This window comes from Neoarius graeffei, chromosome 26 (genome assembly GCF_027579695.1).
Source record: "Neoarius graeffei isolate fNeoGra1 chromosome 26, fNeoGra1.pri, whole genome shotgun sequence".
Classification (NCBI taxonomy): Eukaryota; Metazoa; Chordata; class Actinopteri; order Siluriformes; family Ariidae; genus Neoarius; species Neoarius graeffei.
The window spans coordinates 41,400,734-41,420,229 of NC_083594.1; the positions used below are offsets into that span (position 1 = coordinate 41,400,734).

General features: G+C 44.0%; 1 protein-coding gene across 6 annotated transcripts in view; it reads right to left on the bottom strand.

The window, feature by feature from the left end:
• foxp4 (forkhead box P4) overlaps nt 1–19,496 on the bottom strand; it is a 276,065-nt gene that overhangs the window by 140,330 nt on the left and 116,239 nt on the right. For all 6 annotated transcript variants that reach the window (XM_060910313.1, XM_060910312.1, XM_060910309.1 and 3 more), the window contains exon 3: nt 16,062–16,151. In XM_060910313.1, the coding sequence (XP_060766296.1) occupies nt 16,062–16,151 (90 nt within the window). The remainder of the gene's footprint in view (nt 1–16,061; nt 16,152–19,496) is intronic.

Genomic DNA, 19,496 nt, shown 5'->3' on the forward strand with positions numbered 1-19,496 from the left:
TTAGCGCTGTCGCCTCACAGCAAGAAGGTCCTGGGTTCGAGCCCCGGGGCCGGCGAGGGCCTTTCTGTGTGGAGTTTGCATGTTCTCCCCATGTCTGTGTGGGTTTCCTCCGGGTGCTCCGGTTTCCCCCACAGTCCAAAGACATGCAGGTTAGGTTAACTGGTGACTCTAAATTGACCGTAGGTGTGAATGTGAGTGTGAATGGTTGTCTGTGTCTATGTGTCAGCCCTGTGATGACCTGGCGACTTGTCCAGGGTGTACCCCGCCTTTCACCCGTAGTCAGCTGGGATAGGCTCCAGCTTGCCTGCGACCCTGTAGAACAGGATAAAGCGGCTAGAGATAATGAGAATGAGAAATCTTTAAACGAATAAAAAAAATATCGCGAGAGTTCAAGTTATAATCTACGGAAGCGATATTTCATGATATTTTCATGTAATAACGTGAAAACACCTTATCAAGAAATAACGTGAAAATAACGTCCTAGGCTAGGCTACTTCCATTAAAAGCAGACAGCCTAGCCTAGCCTACTATAGAACTTGGGTCGAGCAAAAACACTGAGCAAAAACATGGCTGAATCCTGAATGACTCCTATTTGTATAAATAGGGGACTACATAGGCGGCAAAATGTAGTGTTTTTTCCCTGCCATGGAAGCGCACTTGTATACTGAAAAGGAAGCAATTTGCATTACAGCCTTGAATGAGGATTCAAAATGGCGGCTCGGCTCAGTTTTCCTTCCTCCTTCAGTATACAAGTGCGCTTCCATGTTTATGCAGGAGGGCTGATAGAAGTGGCGAAACATTTTATTTTTTATCGTTTCTTTCACAACTTGAATGCGTTGAAACAAAAAATTATGACAAACTAACGCCGCTTACACTAAAATATCGAGGGAAATTTGTAATAAAAACTTTACGGTCAGCAATTTCGACGCGGAAATTCTCGATCGGTCGGGTTACCGGAAACACACTATTTTTTTTATTTGGCCTTATGTGCCTTGCTCACAGGCACTTCAGCACAAGGCCGCCCCGTGTTAACCCAACCGCATGTCTTCGGACTGTGGGAGGAAACCAGAACACCCAGAGGAAACCCACGCAGACATGGGGAGAACATGCAAACCCCACACAGAAAGGCCCTCGTTGGTTGCTGGGCTCGAACCCAGTACCTTCTTGCTGTGAGGCGACAGTGCTAAGCACTACACCACTGTATCGCCCATTTGAGAGGAACTATCCACTAGGAAGCTCCCCTGAGCACTATGGACCTTCAAAGGCTCTTTTCTGTTTGCATTCGCACCGCCAATAGGAATGCTTGAGTGATATAAGCCGTCTTTTTATAGTTCGCTTCAATTCATCAATTGCTTAGATGCTGTATTTCCTCTGTCGCATATCTGCTCAATAAAGCCTTCATGGACTTCACCGCTGGTCCATTTGTCCGTGTTTTTTTTTTAACATTAAAAGCTGTTGTTTACACAGTAACACGGATTTTTAAAAATTGCGGTTGCCGGTGCTGCATTGGCTCACGTTCGTCCAATCGATGTGCACTTACATCGCTCATGGTTCTTCTTGTCCTGGGAGAGTACCTACCCTGAAGTAGGAGCTAAAAAAGTCCTTCAAAACTGCATTCCAAAAACCACGATCGTTCTCAATTCCTGCACTACAGGCACCCAGAAAAAGACGGCGCTTCCTCCATCCGTTCTGAGAACCATGAAAAAGTCCCTCCGGTCCGAAAGCTCCTCAACACTCAAGGTAGGTTTGTTGTATAAAAGAAAGATGGTTAGATCAAAAAGAACCAAATCCTCATTATGAAGTATGGTGGAGGATCTAGAACCTTGTTTGGAACCTTCCATCATAAGACTCCATAATAGAGCAGATGATTTTAAATGAAATCTGGCTGCCTTTGGCACAGAAGCTACAACAGGGTCAGGGTTGGACCTACAAGCAAGACAATGATGCAAACAAAAAATAAAAGAAATAAAAAATAAAAAAGATCACAGAATCAAGCTTTTGGTGCCAATGATCGTGATGTGGATTTGTCAGAAACTATTTTCCGCCGGGTTTTTAACAAGACCGCTTATATGTGGGATTGTGAGGTGTGAGATTAAGATAATTAACGACCTTCACCAGGGGTGCCAAAAATTGTGGAGTTGACACCGAATAGCGACAACGCCTGGTTATTTTTTTCCGCCTCGATTTATTTTCATTTAAGGAAGAAAAAAAAAAACCCTGTAAGGCGAATGACGGCATAGGGACACGAATGAGGAGAGTCCTTCTCTTCAGAAAAGGTCAGCCAGGCGGTAATGAGCGGTACACTAAATTATGGTATTTAAATAAATGGATGATGAATACATCTCCATCCTCTAGAGCTTTCGCTGCCATTCCGCATTACGGGGTAATTATCACACGTAGGGCTGCAGCATGTACACACACACACACACACACTCTCGCTCTCATACACACACACAGAAAAAAGGAGAAAGAGGGAAGGAGAAAGAGGAGAGAAAAAGCCCGCAGCAAGCGTGCATAAAAACATGCGGCTAAACTTTGAACAGACGTGGCGAATCAGCTCCATAAAGCCGTAATTGGGACTGGCTGAGTTCTTGAAAGGTTTTTTATTGCCGGAGAGGAATAATATGCTCGTCCATATAAAGAGGGGGAAAATCTGATAAATGGTGCTTAAAGTTGGTGAATTTAGAGAAGGCCATGAAGGTCTAGTGCTTTAAAGACTGCAAAGGAGTTGCGCCGAGACATCTAGTGTGAATTATGACAGAATCCTGTTTGAGTTTAAGGAGTATACAACAACTCGGGCAGACCGCACAGAGGTCTCCTTTCTCTCTCTCTCTCTCTCACACACACACACATACACACATATATGTATAATACACACATGCAGGTTGTTCCAGACGGGGCGGACACAAACTGTCAGATATTGGTGAGGAAATGAATACAACTGTCCCTCTGTGGCATGCTCGGTAGCAAGAGGATGAATTTATTGTTGGAGTAATTCTTCTTGATGCACGTTGCTTTAACAAGCCCCTGAGCCTGGCTGATGCTCGTGTGTGTGTGTGTGTGTGTGATGTTGCACTAGCTCTAAATGGCGAGCGATAGAGGAGAAAGGAACATATAATCAAAATATAAACAACACACTCCATCTAAATGACCTGTCTTCAAGCTCACCGCTGGGGCTCAGGGACCTCCGGGGGGAAGCGGATAATTGAAAAAATGACAAGAAAATGGCTGGAGAAGGAGTCTCTCTCTCTCTCTCTCTCTCTCTCTCTCTCACACACACACACACACACACACACACATCGGTGCCACACATTGGGTACAACATCCCAGTGCTGTTTATCCCTGTCAGAAAGAATTACCCACCTCACTGCGGGAGGACTGGTCTTTGCTATACACACACACACACACACACACACCCTATTTTTCTCCTCCATCTCCCTCCCTCCCTCCTTCCTTCCTGGTATTTCCCTCTTCTCTCCTGTTACTTGTGCTGATAGGCATTATGATCTGTTTATTCACGCTAACCCTCATCGGCCTCCTCGTGCTAGGCTCAGGCCAGTAAACAAGCCTTCACGTCTCATTTGTACAATCTGTCGTTACAACGCTGTGCAGGAGAATACCGAAAAAGTGTCAGAAAAACAAACAAACAAACAAACAAACAAACAAAAATGCTAGAAGGATTCTAGCTAAGAAGGATTCAAAGGGGTTCAAAGATATGCATGTAGGAGGAGAAAGGGTGAAGATTTGCTAACTGTAAGCTAACTACTTAGTTTGCTAACTCCTTCGTGCTGGAGTTCGCAGGGGCACAAAGCTGCCTGAATTGACCTAAAAGTCTGTAAAGAAAAGGAAAAAAAAGGGTCTGATCTCTGTTTTAGCTTTGTTCGAGCTCTGTTTTAGCTTCTGTTTAGCTTTCTTAGTCTGCCAAGAAATCAGCTAAGAATGCTAGCCTCGCAAACAACAGATTTAAGCTAGCACTTGAGTTAGCAAGACTGTGGTTTGCTAATGCTAATCAATCCATGTCAGTGCTTGAAAAAAACATGCTTTCAAAACAGCACAAAAATATAATATTCCTAAAAATATGCCACGGTCTACTATTGTTAAAAGGTTAAAAATTTGATTTAGTATTTTAAAGTGGGGCGGCACAGTGGTGTAGTGGTTAGCGCTGTCGCCTCACAGCAAGAAGGTCCTGGGTTCGAGCCCCGTGGCCGGCGAGGGCCTTTCTGTGTGGAGTTTGCATGTTCTCCCCGTGTCCGCGTGGGTTTCCTCCGGGTGCTCCGGTTTCCCCCACAGTCCAAAGACATGCAGGTTAGGTTAACTGGTGACTCTAAATTGACCATAGGTGTGAATGTGAGTGTGAATGGTTGTCTGTGTCTATGTGTCAGCCCTGTGATGACCTGGTGACTTGTCCAGGGTGTACCCCGCCTTTCGCCCGTAGTCAGCTGGGATAGGCTCCAGCTTGCCTGCGACCCTGTAGAACAGAATAAAGCGGCTAGAGATAATGAGATGAGATGAGATTCTAAAGTGGAAACGCTAATCTCAGCGGCATCCTTTTTCCCCTTCGAATGTTTGGTTTTTTTCCCCCCATGAGACGACAGATAAATAAAAGTAAAATGATTCGATGAGCTGTTTATGCGTATTAGTCATTTCGACAAAATGAACAGCTTTCAATTGAAAAAAAAAAGACATCGTGTTTTTAACCGTTTAAATCCCTTGCGTGCTATATCCTATCCGAGCGACTGCTTTTCAGTTCCGGCTCTCCTGCATATTTTGCGTTTATGTTTCATTCCTTGTATGAAAAAAAAAATCTTTGCTTTTAGTGACTTCTGACAAACTCGTTCATACATGAGCATCGGAAAATACCAACGATGCAGAGCCAAAATGCCACTATTGTTCCTTTTGGGGTTAAAAAGAAAAAAAAAGTCCCTCCTTAATCCTGAAAGAAAAGGCCAGAAGGTCACATTGCTCAGGTGGAACCGATGAGGAAGGCAGAACGGGTCAGCGAGAAGGGAGGGGGGGCTTTGAAAGCATCACGGCGCTACCTTCAAACAGGCTGGAGATATTAGCCAGCATGTGGAGAGTGAAGGGTCTCTATTGAGTGGGACGCGCCGCTGTCATGTTAATAACGGCTGTGATGAAAGGCTCCAGGCGCCGGGACCAGGTGGATCCATAAATACAAACTCCTGGGCAAAAGAGTCACGAAGCATGACATCCCTCTCCGTTTCAGGGGTTAATTTGTCCCAAAATAATCCGCGACCACTTTTCTTTGGGTCCTGCCCTTCTGTGGGGCCTGTCTGCGTGGAGCGGTGCTGTAGGCCGGCTAAGCAGAGCTACACAAAGTAATGAGAGCCAGACACTGGAGGGATCCACGACTGGGAGAAAGGGGAGAGGAATGCAACCGTTGCTGAAGTGTCCAGGGAGCACTTTTGTGACAGCGTTCGGACAAATGTAAAAGCAGCGCTTGTGCGAATGCCCTGAGCAGAGCAAGTTCAAGTGGAAAATCCACCCCCTCCCATCCTTTTCCACCTCCTCCTCAAACTCTCCCCCCTCCCTCTTCCATTAGTCTCTTGCTCGTCACACACACACACACACACACACACACACACACACCTTGTGCCTCTATCTAACGCCCCACTGCCCCAGAATAAAAATGACAAAAAATTTCCAGTAGAACACAAGAGAAGCGGCTGACGCTGGCGGGGGGAAGCATAAAAGCCCCATTATCGACTGGCCTTCGTTGCACATTTCACTCATGTTTCAGCTTTAAAAAAATGGACTTTCACACTCGGCTGCGTTGGAACCCAAACTCCGAAACGGGCACTGCTGCCCTGCACTGTTCTCCCTCTACGGCTTCTGTCGTTCGTCACCCTCTCCACTTTTTTCTCATTCTGTCAGTCTTTTTTTTCCCCCCCTCAACCCTTCTCTCTTCACACCAATGAAAAAGGAAAAAAAAAAAATAAAAGGAGAAAAGTTCCAAGTAAGCACTTCCACTTAATGGACAAAAATGATGTTTCAGGAAGCAAAAGTTCAAGAGAAATGGGTGCGTATCAACAGCGGATAGCTTCTCTTGATAGCTCTGTATGGGTTTTAAAACACCACTGAAGAACACTTCACAGAACTTGGACCAAAGTGGACATCTCCATAACAAAACTTCTCAAAAAAAAAGTGTTTCGATCACCACCGAGAAAAAGGAAAGCGAAAAGGAAACAAAGATACAAGACACTTAGCAGGGTTAAAGTACTTTTCAAAGTTCGTATTAGCGACGCTACGTATAAGAAGAAAACGTAGCGTAGCGTGCTTGGCCGGCAGTAAAGACGTGAACTAGCATGCGAAAAAAAGCGAGAAGAGAAAGGAGAGGGGGATGCAGGAGATGGGAGAGGCGTGCCAGCTGGCGACACACATCTCTCCATCAGCTCATTTAAATGTGGCACTCTGTGTGCACAATGGCACGATGGCAACGCAGCCCCTCTGTTAACACGCACAAGAAGGAAACTAATTAGCATGTCTCTAATGAGTCTTTTCATTTTTTTAATTAAATAAGGGCCTCAATAATACATGAAAAGAGGACTTTTTTCCCTTTTCAATTACCAACTGATATGTGGCTGCAGCCACGTGCGTGTCTCGTATATGTCTATGTGTGTGTGTGTGTGTGTGTGAGAGAGAGTGAGTGAGTTTGTTCAACCCTGACGCATGCTGTACACACATTCCTCTGCCATGAAAACACATACTGGCCCATACAATGCCTTGGGTTTTAGTTTATATTTGACAAACAAGCTAATGCCATTTTCTATAGCTCAATAACAGCATGAAAATAGTGTGCTTAGCGTTTCAAAGACAAATATTAAGGACAAGGCTGTTCAGAAAAATCCTGAAAAAAAACCAAAAACACATAGACAGCCCAGAGAGAGGACTTTGCCAAAATCATGTGGATCATTCAGACAAAAGGCTGGCTAATGTAACTTTTGTCTCCTTTTGAAAAGAAGAGGAAAGGGGGGAAAAAAAATCTAATTATCAGGCAGCAAAAAGATTATTATTCGTTAGGCTCCACTGAAAAAGCTCCGCAAGGAGTTAACCCGAGTGGCAGACATTTTCTGATTTGTTCGCTGGCTCGTGTGCTGCCTGTCATGCCTGCTTTTCTTTTCTTTTTCTTTTTTTTTCCTGCGCCTTGCTCAAACGGCCAGATCACCCAACTTTTTCACTTTACCCTAACTGTGACTGAATGATTGCTTCGATTATAGCGTTTAATTCGCTTAAAGGTTCTGGCTGCAAAGTCGAATTCTGGGAAAAATGTTCTGTTTCTACTGCTGTTGGAGTGTCGAGACGTTTCGCTGCCGTCGCACACACCGTGTATCCTGTGTGTAAATGTTTTGCCGAGATAAAAAGCGTCCCGCGTTTTACGATTCCGGAGCGCGCCGAAGCAAGCGAGCAACAATATCGCGTGACCACCGTGGGGCGTGTTTGACTTCCTTTTAAGCCTAGGTCACAACCGGACGTACGATTTTTTGGCCGTGCGATTTTTGGCATTTCCCAAATCGCTGCGTTATTTTTTGTTCGTGGAGAAAGACGCACGTTGGCCTTAAGTTTGTCTTGCAACCTGAAAAAAACGTAAGCGCCCGTAGAGTTTGTTTGACATGACAAAGAACCTCTGCGGCCGGTCTGCGGCCAGTCTACGGCTCGAAAATCAGCACGTCACACATGCGTTTCTTGCGTTTTTTGCACGTAGACCGGCCGTAGGAGCACGTACGGCCGGTTGTGACCGAGGCATTAACCAAAACAAGTCAGCAAACATGGCGGACTCGGCTCTCCTACCGGCTAAATGCCAGCGGAAAATACAAGGAAAGCCTGCCTAGTGAGTGCAACTGCAAGGCTATTTTTCTGGACAGATAACTAAATCATTCTAGCTAGCGTTTAGGTATCTTAGCCTTAGAATGCATGAGCTCGACTCCACGGTGGTGAGTAGAGAGTTCTACACCTGATGTTTTGATCTGCTAGACAAAGAAACGATACACAAAAGCAGGAACAGAGAAAAGATATAGTCGTCTTTTGTTTCACGGATCTAGTCGCGAATGTCAACCGCAAATTACATCGCCTCTGCATGCTCTTGCGACAAGGCTTTCGCAGATAGCTTTTCGCAGACAGTTGTAATTTATCGTTGAGCGGGGAGTAATAGGCGTGCGCGATGTTATTCACCGCCACAACGCAAGGGGGCGCGAAGTCGCGAAATCGCTAGGAGTAGTTGGTGGGTGTGGTTAGTGGAGTGTTTATCCTCCGGTTACTTATAATGACTAGAACTGGAGTCGTATAGATGTACGTACTTCCTCACTTCCTCGATCAACCGCTCTTCGTGCTGCTCCATCTTCGCTCGTGTTTTTAAAAATGGCGGTCGTGAAAACAAACCAAACCGGGAAAGTAGGGAAGCGGAAGTGCGTGTACAGCGGATGTAGAGTGGACCAATCAGAGCCCTCTTGTCTGCGACGCTGTCTGCGAGGCTTCTGCGGTGGTCACAATTTTTGGGAGGTGCACGGAGAGCGTCTGCGAAGGGCGGGGGGCTACGCAGACGCCATCTGCGACACCGTCTGCGAGGACTGCGTTGTCAGCATAAATTGGCCTTAACTCTCCGAGGTCGATACAGAGTCATGATGTTTCACGCTATCTGGGTGTGACACAGTTCCATAGTTATGTTAATTATTTAAAGCTCCTCCCATTCGGCTGTTTCCGTCGGGCCATACTGTTTACCTCAAGAGGTAGGAAAACAGTCCCAAAATGGAGAAAAGCGACCCTCAGGACATCAAAATGATCACAGCTCGTCCGCATGATATTGTTCTTGCGAGACATAGGAAAATGCCATGCACAATAAAAAAAAAAAAATAATAATAATAATAATTAAATTTCAGATGACTTTGCAGTCAGCACCTTTAACCATCCACGCTGCTCAAAAGACACAAACAGGCAAAGAGAAGTTTTACAAAAGAAAAAACGCTATGTGCATATTTTTAAGCTGCTATTGGTACCGACTATTACTTAGACGTGAATTGTGTAATATTGGAAAATTTGTGATGTTTATTTAGGTTGTAAGTATAGTATCGCTAATATACAATATGCTAGTCGACTAATGTTTCTTTCTATACTAAGAGCCAGAGTTAGTAAAGTTAATGGGCTTGCGATTAGCACGGGATACGACGTAAGCATATTGCTGCCGTGCCAGAAACAGAAAAACGGATCAGAATCACAGAATAACGTGAAAAGTTTATGATAAGATATTTTCACATTATTACAACATACAAACTTATCATATTATGTCAAGAAACGATATACTATTTGTCTTGTTATAACGTGTAAAACTATCGGTATAACATAAAACATGTCATGTAATAACGCGATGACTTATCTCGTTATAGTGTGATATGTTTCACGTCAGCAGTATTTTGTTATAGCAAGAGAAGTTTCTTGTCATAACGTGACAAGCCTGTATATCGTAATAACATAAAAAATATCTTGTTAAAACCTGAAAAACATCCTGTTATCACAATTCATGTTATAACATGATCCTGATCCGTTTTTCTTATACTGCTGTGGCAGCAATATGCTTCCTTATGATAGTATACAACCCCAATTCCAAAAAAGTTGAGACGCTGTGTAAACTGTAAATAAAAACAGAACGCGATAATCTGCAAATCATGGAAACCCTATATTACGTTGAAAATAGTACACAGACAACATATCAAATGTTGAAACAAAGAAATTAAAATATATGCTCATTTTGAATTTGATGTCAGCGACACATTTCAAAAAAGTTGCTACAAGGCCATGTTTACCACTGTGTTGCATCACCTCTACGTTTAACAACACTCTGTAAACGTTTGGGAACTGAGGAGACCAACTGCTGTAGTTTTGAAAGAGATATGTTGTCCCATTCTTGCCTGATATACAATTTCAGTTGCTCAACAGTTTGGGGTCTCCTTTGTCATAGTTTGTGCTTCATAATGCACCCAATGTTTTAAATAGGAGACAGGTCTAGACTTGAGGCAGGCCAGTTTAGCATCTGGACTCTTTTACGACAGAGCCATGCAGTTTTAATATGTGCAGAAAGCAGTCTGGCACGTTGTCTTGCTGAAAGAAGGAAGGCTTTCCCGGATGGCAGCATATTGTTCTGAAACATGTATATATCATTCAGCATTAATGATGCTTTCCCAGATGTATAAGCTATCCATGTCATGTGCACTAATGCACTCTCATACCACTAATAACAAGCGGATGGTCCCTCTCCTCTTTAGCCTGGAGAATGTGGTGTCCATGATTTCTAAAAAAAAAAAGTGTTTCTACTTTTGATTCATCAGACTTCGGGACAGTTTTCCACTTCAACTCAGTCCATCGTAAAAGAGCTCGGGCCCAGAGAAGGTGCCGGTGTTTCTGGATATTGCTTATGTGTGGGTTTAACTTGCATTTGTGGATGCAGTAATGAACTGTTTTCACAGACTATGGTTTTCTGAAGTGTTCCTGAGCCCATACAGTGATTTCCACTCCAGACACGTCTGCTTTTAATGCCGTGCCGCCTGAGGGCCTGAAGATCACAGGCAGCCAGTGTCAGTTTTCAGCCTTGTCTCTTGCATACAGAGATTTCCCCAGATTCTCTGAATCTTTTAATGATATTATGGACCATTGATGATGCGATCCCCAAATTCTTTACAATTTTACATTGAGGAATGTTATTCTTAAATTGTTCCACTGTTTGCCCATGCAGTCTTTCACAGAGCAGTGAACCCCTCCCCATCTTTACTTCTGAGAGACTCCGCCTCTCTGGAATGCTCTTTTTATAACCCAATCATCTTACTGACCCGTTGCCAATTAACCAAATTTTTTTTTTACCATTACACAACTTTTTCAGTCTTTTGTTGCCCTGTCCCAACTTTTCTGAAACGTCTTGCTGACATCAAATTCAAAATGAGCATGTATTTTTCAAAAAACAATAAAATTTCTCAGTTTCAACAGCTGATATGTTGTCTTTGTACTATTTTCAACGAAATACAGGGTTTCCATGATTTTCAATTCTTCACATTCTGTTTTACACAATGTCCCAACTTTTTTGGAATTGGGGTTGGACATGATACACAGCTAACAAACGGTTTGTCTTTCCAGCGCATACACCGCAAGGACACAGGTGAGGATAGTAAATTCACAACGTTTTGCGAGCTACACAGCTAAAATGACCTTAACTGGCTTTGCTATGCAGTTTGTCTCATCTCATCTCATTATCTCTAGCCGCTTTATCCTTCTACAGGGTCGCAGGCAAGCTGGAGCCTATCCCAGTTGACTACAGGCGAAAGGCGGGGTACACCCTGGACAAGTCGCCAGGTCATCACAGGGCTGACACATAGACACAGACAACCATTCACACTCACATTCACACCTACGGTCAATTTAGAGTCACCAGTTAACCTAACCTGCATGTCTTTGGACTGTGGGGGAAACCGGAGCACCCGGAGGAAACCCACGCGGACACGGGGAGAACATGCAAACTCCACACAGAAAGGCCCTCGCCGGCTACGGGGCTCGAACTCAGGACCTTCTTGCTGTGAGGCGACAGCGCTAACCACTACACCACCGTGCCGCCCTATGCAGTTTGTTTGGTTTGAAATTACTTTCATGACCTAGTTTTCATGTATTCTATTATATCGACTACAGCACGTGCTGTCAATGTGGTATAATTTATCACAATTTATCACGTTGAGCACTTAAGATCGCTCTATCAAGCTTATCTTACAATGATGCTCTCTACCATACTAAGTTATCCATCCTCAGCCAACGAAGACTGGCTCAATGCCAGAGATTCTATAAAGAAGTCACTCTTCAAGAATCTAACAAACTGAGGGATCTGTTATCGGATACAAAAAAACATTCATACCATCTCCGGAACCCACGCAACTATCAGACGTTCAAGTGCAGGACTAAGCGATTTCAAAGTAGCTTTGTACCTAGCTGTGTTAAGATATGGGATAATGATTTATAGGACTTGATTTTTGATTATTATATTTTTATAGAGTAACAATGATTTTTAATTGTACATTTGTAAACATCTATTTTTCAAACTTATGGTTTGCAATTGATATTAATAAAATATTATCATTATCATAACAATTCTGCCCATGAAGATATTTTGTATGCAGTGTTAATAATGTTAATAATTTGGCTCTTTGCATACGGCGTGTAAGCTGTAAAATCTTGTTTTGTTGTGTGGTTATTACTTACGGTATGTTCAAGAATTTGCACTATTTAAGAATATAAAATACAAAAGTTTGGACACCCCGACTCACTCATAGGTTTTTCCGTATTTTGATTCTTTTCTACGCTGTAAAACAATACAGAAGATGTCAAAACTGTGAAATAGCATATGGAACATAGACTCACTGGCCACTTTATTCGGAACACCCATCCACCTGCTGTTTTCTGCGGTTCTCTAATCAGCCGATCCCTTGACAGCAGCACGATGCGTAAAATCGTGCAGATACAAATTCAGTTCATGTTCACTTCGAACATCAGAATGGGAAACAAAAAATTGTGATCTCAAAGTGTGGCTTTCTTTCACTGTGGCATGGGTGCTGGTTTGAGCCAGATGGACTGGTTTGAGTATTTCAGAAGCTGATGATCTCCTGGGGTTTTCACACACAACAGTCTCTAGAGTTGACACAGCATGGTGCGAAAAAACACAAAAAACATTGAGTTCTGCGGGTGGAAACAAACGCCTTGTTGATAAGAGAGGTCGGAGGAGAATGGCCAGATTTGTTTCGAGCTGCCAGGAAGGATATAGCGACTCACAGCGACTCTTTACAACCGTGGTGAGCAGAAAAGCATCTCAGCATGCAATACTGGGTTCTAGTCCTGCAGCCAAGAACAGGAATCTTGGACTCAAGAACAAGTTCCTATTAAAGGAACAGTCCACCATACTTCCATAATGAAATATGCTCTTCTCTGAATTGAGACGAGCTGATCCGTACCTCTCCGAGCTTTGCGCGACCTCCCAGTCAGTCAGACGCAGTCAGACGCGCTGTCACTCCTGTTAGCAATGTAGCTAGGCTCAGTATGGCCAATGGTATTTTTGGGGGCTGTAGTTAGATGCGACCAAACTCTTCCGCGTTTTTCCTGTTTACATAGGTTTATATGACCAGTGATATGAAACAAGTTCAGTTACACAAATTGAAACGTAGCGATTTTCTACGCTATGGAAAGTCCACACTATAATGACAGGCGTACTAACACCTTCTGCGCGCTTCGGCAGCGCATTGATATCTGAGCTCCGTATCAATGCGCTGCCGAAGCGCGCAGAAGGTGTTAGTACGCCTGTCATTATAGTGCAGACTTTCCATAGCATAGAAAATCGCTACGTTTCAATTTGTGTAACTGAACTTGTTTCATATCACTGGTCATATAAACCTATGTAAACAGGAAAAATGCGGAAGAGTTTGGTCGCATCTAACTACAGCCCCAAAAAATACCATACTGAGCCTAGCTACATTGCTAACAGGAGTGACAGCGCATCTGACTGCGTCTGACTGACTGGGAGGTCGCGCAAAGCTCGGAGAGGTACGGAGCAGCTCGTCTCAATTCAGAGAAGAGCATATTTCATTATGGAAGTATGGTGGACTGTTCCTTTAAAGCGGCCGATGAGTGTGTATAGAATTATGTCTCATCTCATCTCATTATCTCTAGCCGCTTTATCCTGTTCTACAGGGTCGCAGGCAAGCTGGAGCCTATCCCAGCTGAGTACGGGCGAAAGGCGGGGTACACCCTGGACAAGTCGCCAGGTCATCACAGGGCTGACACATAGACACAGACAACCATTCACACTCACATTCACACCTACGCTCAATTTAGAGTCACCAGTTAACCTAACCTGCATGTCTTTGGACTGTGGGGGAAACCGGAGCACCCGGAGGAAACCCACGCGGACACGGGGAGAACATGCAAACTCCACACAAAAAGGCCCTCGCCAGCCCCGGGGCTCGAACCCAGGACCTTCTTGCTGTGAGGCGACAGCGCTAACCACTACACCACCGTGCCGCCCATAGAATTATGTGCTCAACAAAAAAACAACAACAACAACAACAACATTGAATTAGAATATGTGTCCAAACTTTAAACGGGTACTTTTATTTATGCCTCCTACATTCTCAGTTGAAACTGACATCATGTTAATTTGACGTTAGTTTATATCATATTTCGCAGCCTCAGTGCCACAGCTGTGTGGATTTATTGCTGTAAAAATCAACATGCTTTTAAACAGGCTTAAAACTAGCTCTTAGCAACAAAACACATATAAGCAATAAAAACAAAAGCGATAGTTTTATACCTGCGCGCTATTAAACTTCATAAACCGTCTTCGTCGGCTGCGTTTTAGGGCGTCCTAATGATTCGTGATTTTAACAGCGTGGGCTAGTTGGGGGAAGGAGACGAGACTTGTCAGTGCAACTGGGACTTGCCTTGCAGGCAGCATGGAATTTCAAATTACAAACTGCTCCTTTAGGTTAATAAGCACTGGATTCCCTCATAAGCTATAAAGTCGATGATATAACGACGCTGTTTAAAAGTGAGACAGTAATCTGTCTTCAATAAAAAGATGGGGGATGAGTGTCAAAGGAAGAGGGGGATATACTGTGATGGGAGAAACTGCAGACCCAGTGTGATATATATATCCTGTATATACAGTACTGCTGTGTTATTGAGGTGAGACCTGCCAATACAGTACAGTTCAGTACAGCCGGTCGCTACGGTTGAGTGTATAGAGCTTGGAAACTAATGCACCTAATGAGGCATTAATCATTAACAATCCACTTCCACTGACTACAGGTCGATCTTTCTGACGTACCTGAACTCTATGCTTACACACACACACACACACAGCGACTGTGACCGAGAGGTCTTGTAAAGCCGTCTCACCCCTTCTTCACTTTGCCTTAACTCATAACTCGACATGCCTGCTGTAGCAAACTCCGGCCCGGAGTTCAATCTAATTAGCATGGTTTGTTAATTAAATGAGCACGCCACTAACGAGGTAACCTGCTGTTCCTTGATAATGTTAATTATCCTGAAGGGAAAACCTCTCAACATGACCATTTAAACTGTCAGTCCACATTCCCTGCAGGATTATTGATGATTTGAAAAAGTGAAGGCTGCTCTTGAGCAATACTTCGCTCGCTGGCTTTCTTTCGCTCCACTTTCGCCCGTTCGTTTTGCGCCTAACTGACCAATTTTGTCCCTAGTTTGAAGGCTCGCTCGCTCTCGATCTCTCTCGCTCGGTTTTAACACGGAGACACATCCATGTGGTTTATGTTAGCACTGTGACTCTACAGTTATCTCTCCTGGCTAGATGTGATATCGCATCTACAGCACGTGCATGCTAAAACACATTTAGACACGATCAGACATTAGATCAAAGGTGTTAAACCTGGCCTGTATAAATCCATTTTCTCACTTTGTCTAACATTAACATACGCGACTCCACGACGGTAAGCTAACTGAGAGACACTTGACACTTCTCGGAGAGGTTTAGGAGAGGTGGGGAATTTGATGAGAGTTATATGAGACGAGGAAGAAATTCAAGTAAGCGGCAGATTGCTGCACCGTGCCTTGGTGGAGAGCACCCAGTTTCACAGCCACACACACACACACACACACACACACACACACACTGTATGTGCATGCACAAGGTCAGGTGGAAGTGGAACCTGCACTACAGCTAACCTCATGCTCACAGAGGGAATTGTGTTTGGTCTCCAAGCACTGCCTATTGTGTGGCTCTTCAGTACAAAGAGACACATTCATTTGACTGCTTTTTAATACAGTACTGAGAGCTCAAGAGACAGAATCACTGAGGGAGAGAGAATGAGACAGACAGACAGAAAGAGGAAAAGAGGGAGGAAAAAAACAAACAAATGCCCTGAAACAGGCAGTGGAAATTAGACTAGGTTACATTTTGTTACTGAGTTTTATACTGAGCTGGGAGAGTAAATTCGAAGCAAAGACATCGGTAAAGAAGAGTGTTTTGTGGCGTGTGTGTGTGTGTGTCTTACCTGTACAGGGCTCTGTTTGACCTCGTTACTGCTGGGCGAGCTGAGTCCTGTGGCCTGTTGAAGAAGGAACTGGCGTGCTGCCTGGAGAGCCTGTGGACACGGAAAAAAAGAGACATGGGTGAGTCTCTCTCTCTCTTAATTAATCAAAGAAGGATACACTTAGCATTGCACTACCCACTTAAAACTCCATGTGGTTTTGTGTGTTTCTATCTATCTATCTATCTATCTATCTATCTATCTATCTATCTATCTATCTATCTAGATAGATAGAAGTTTGCACCCCCCCCCAAAAAAAAAAACAGTGTGAAGAATTTAAATTCAACTTTTATAGTGTATTAGGTTTCACAGAGGGCGGTGTAGTGGTTAGCGCTGTCGCCTCACAGCAAGAAGGTCCAGGTTCGAGCCGCGGGGCCGGCGAGGGCCTTTCTGTGTAGAGTTTGCATGTTCTCCCCATGTCCGCGTGGGTTTCCTCCGGGTGCTCCGGTTTCCCCCACAGTCCAAAGACATGCAGGTTAGGTTAACTGGTGACTCTAAATTGACCGTAGGTGTGAATGTGAGTGTGAATGGTTGTCTGTGTCTATGTGTCAGCCCTGTGATGACCTGGCGACTTGTCCAGGGTGTACCCCGCCTTTCGCCCGTAGTCAGCTGGGATAGGCTCCAGCTTGCCTGCGACCCTGTAGAACAGGATAAAGCGGCTACAGATGAGATGAGATCTGCGTTCATTATCACTATCTGCATTATATGTTGCTAGTATTATACTGCACATATGGGCCACTTTTTCCATGGAATAAAATCATGTGTTCTATTCCCTTCGAGCGGGTTTACTGCTAGCATGCGATATTGTTAGCATATTGCTTGTCCTCCACACATTACGCCACTCTCCCCAATGGAGAATGAGCGTGCAGTATTGTTAGAATATAGCACGTTGTCAAGACAACACGACGTCACACGTCGGAGCTCGTGCGAAGATCCAAGGAGAAAACTGCGCACACATACAATCGTTTCTTTGTCGGCTGGGAATGAGAGGAGACGAGGCTAATCCAGTGCTAGGTTGAAGCACTAAAGAAATAAACTGAAAACTGAAACCAAAGATGCACTGAGCACCCGAAAGGCTACCAGAACTTCATTATGTATTCTTTACACATATTTACAAGAGAAGAACATACCGATGGGCATCGAAAAACTGGAAGAGAGACACGTCGGAGATGTAAAACTTCCGAGTTAGCGGGTGACTGTGACAGTTTGTGAACAAACATGGCCGCGAGGTTTGCTTCGTTAAAAGCGGAAGATTTTGAGAGAATTTTGGCTGCCGGGTTGCTCCGTTGTGTGTCGTTGTTGGTGTTGATTTTACAGCCCCGATTCCAAAAAAGTTGGGACAAAGTACAAATTGTAAATAAAAACGGAATGCGATAATTTACAAATCTCAAAAACTGATATTATATCAAATGTCAAAAGTCATATCAAATGTCGAAAGTGAGACATTTTGAAATTTCATGCCAAATATTGGCTCATTTGAAATTTCATGACAGCAACACATCTCAAAAAAGTTGGGACAGGGGCAATAAGAGGCTGGAAAAGTTAAAGGTACAAAAAAGGAACAGCTGGAGGACCAAATTGCAACTCATTAAGTCAATTGGCAATAGGTCATTAACATGACTGGGTATAAAAAGAGCATCTTGGAGTGGCAGCGGCTCTCAGAAGTAAAGATGGGAAGAGGATCACCAATCCACCTAATTCTGCACCGACAAATAGTGGAGCAATATCAGAAAGGAGTTCGACAGTGTAAAATTGCAAAGAGTTTGAACATATCATCATCTACAGTGCATAATATCATCAAAAGATTCAGAGAATCTGGAAGAATCTCTGTGCGTAAGGGTCAAGGCTGGAAAACCATACTGGGTGCCCGTGATCTTCGGGCCCTTAGACGGCACTGCATCACATACAGGCATGCTTCTGTATTGGAAATCACAAAATGGGCTCAGGAATATTTCCAGAGAACATTATCTGTGAACACAATTCACCGTGCCATCCGCCGTTGCCAGCTAAAACTCTATAGCTCAAAGAAGAAGCCGTATCTAAACATGATCCAGAAGCGCAGACATCTTCTCTGGGCCAAGGCTCATTTAAAATGTACTGTGGCAAAGTGGAAAACTGTTCTGTGGTCAGACGAATCAAAATTTGAAGTTCTTTATGGAAATCAGGGACGCTGTGTCATTCGGACTAAAGAAGAGAAGGACGACCCAAGTTGTTATCAGCGCTCAGTTCAGAAGCCTGCATCTCTGATGGTATGGGGTTGCATTAGTGCGTGTGGCATGGGCAGCTTACACATCTGGAAAGACACCATCAATGCTGAAAGGTATATCCAGGTTCTAGAGCAACATATGCTCCCATCCAGACGACGTCTCTTTCAGGGAAGACCTTGCATTTTCCAACATGACAATGCCAAACCACATACTGCATCAATTACAGCGTCATGGCTGCGTAGAAGAAGGGTCCGGGTACTGAACTGGCCAGCCTGCAGTCCAGATCTTTCACCCACAGAAAACATTTGGCGCATCATAAAACGGAAGATACGACAAAAAAGACCTAAGACAGTTGAGCAACTAGAATCCTACATTAGACAAGAATGGGTTAACATTCCTATCCCTAAACTTGAGCAACTTGTCTCCTCAGTCCCCAGACGTTTACAGACTGTTGTAAAGAGAAAAGGGGATGTCTCACAGTGATAAACATGGCCTTGTCCCAACTTTTTTGAGATGTGTTCATCTCATCTCATCTCATCTCATTATCTGTAGCCGCTTTATCCTGTTCTACAGGGTCGCAGGCAAGCTGGAGCCTATCCCAGCTGACTACGGGCGAAAGGCAGGGTACACCCTGGACAAGTCGCCAGGTCATCACAGGGCTGACACATAGACACAGACAACCATTCACACTCACATTCACACCTACGGTCAATTTAGAGTCACCAGTTAACCTAACTTGCATGTCTTTGGACTGTGGGGGAAACCGGAGCACCCGGAGGAAACCCACGCGGACACGGGGAGAACATGCAAACTCTGCACAGAAAGGCCCTCGCCGGCCGGACCTTCTTGCTGTGAGGCGACAGCGCTAACCACTACACCACCGTGCCGCCTTTTTGAAATGTGTTGTTGTCATGAAATTTAAAATCACCTAATTTTTCTCTTTAAATGATACATTTTCTCAGTTTAAACATTTGATATGTCATCTATGTTCTATTCTGAATAAAATATGGAATTTTGAAACTTCCACATCACTGCATTCCGTTTTTATTTACAATTTGTACTTTGTCCCAACTTTTTTGGAATCGGGGTTGTAAAAGTAACTAAGTAAATTGCATGGGGAAAATAATAATAATAATAATAATTGACTTGACTGTGCTAGCATTGGCTTGCGCTAACACTACAGCAGGTAGAA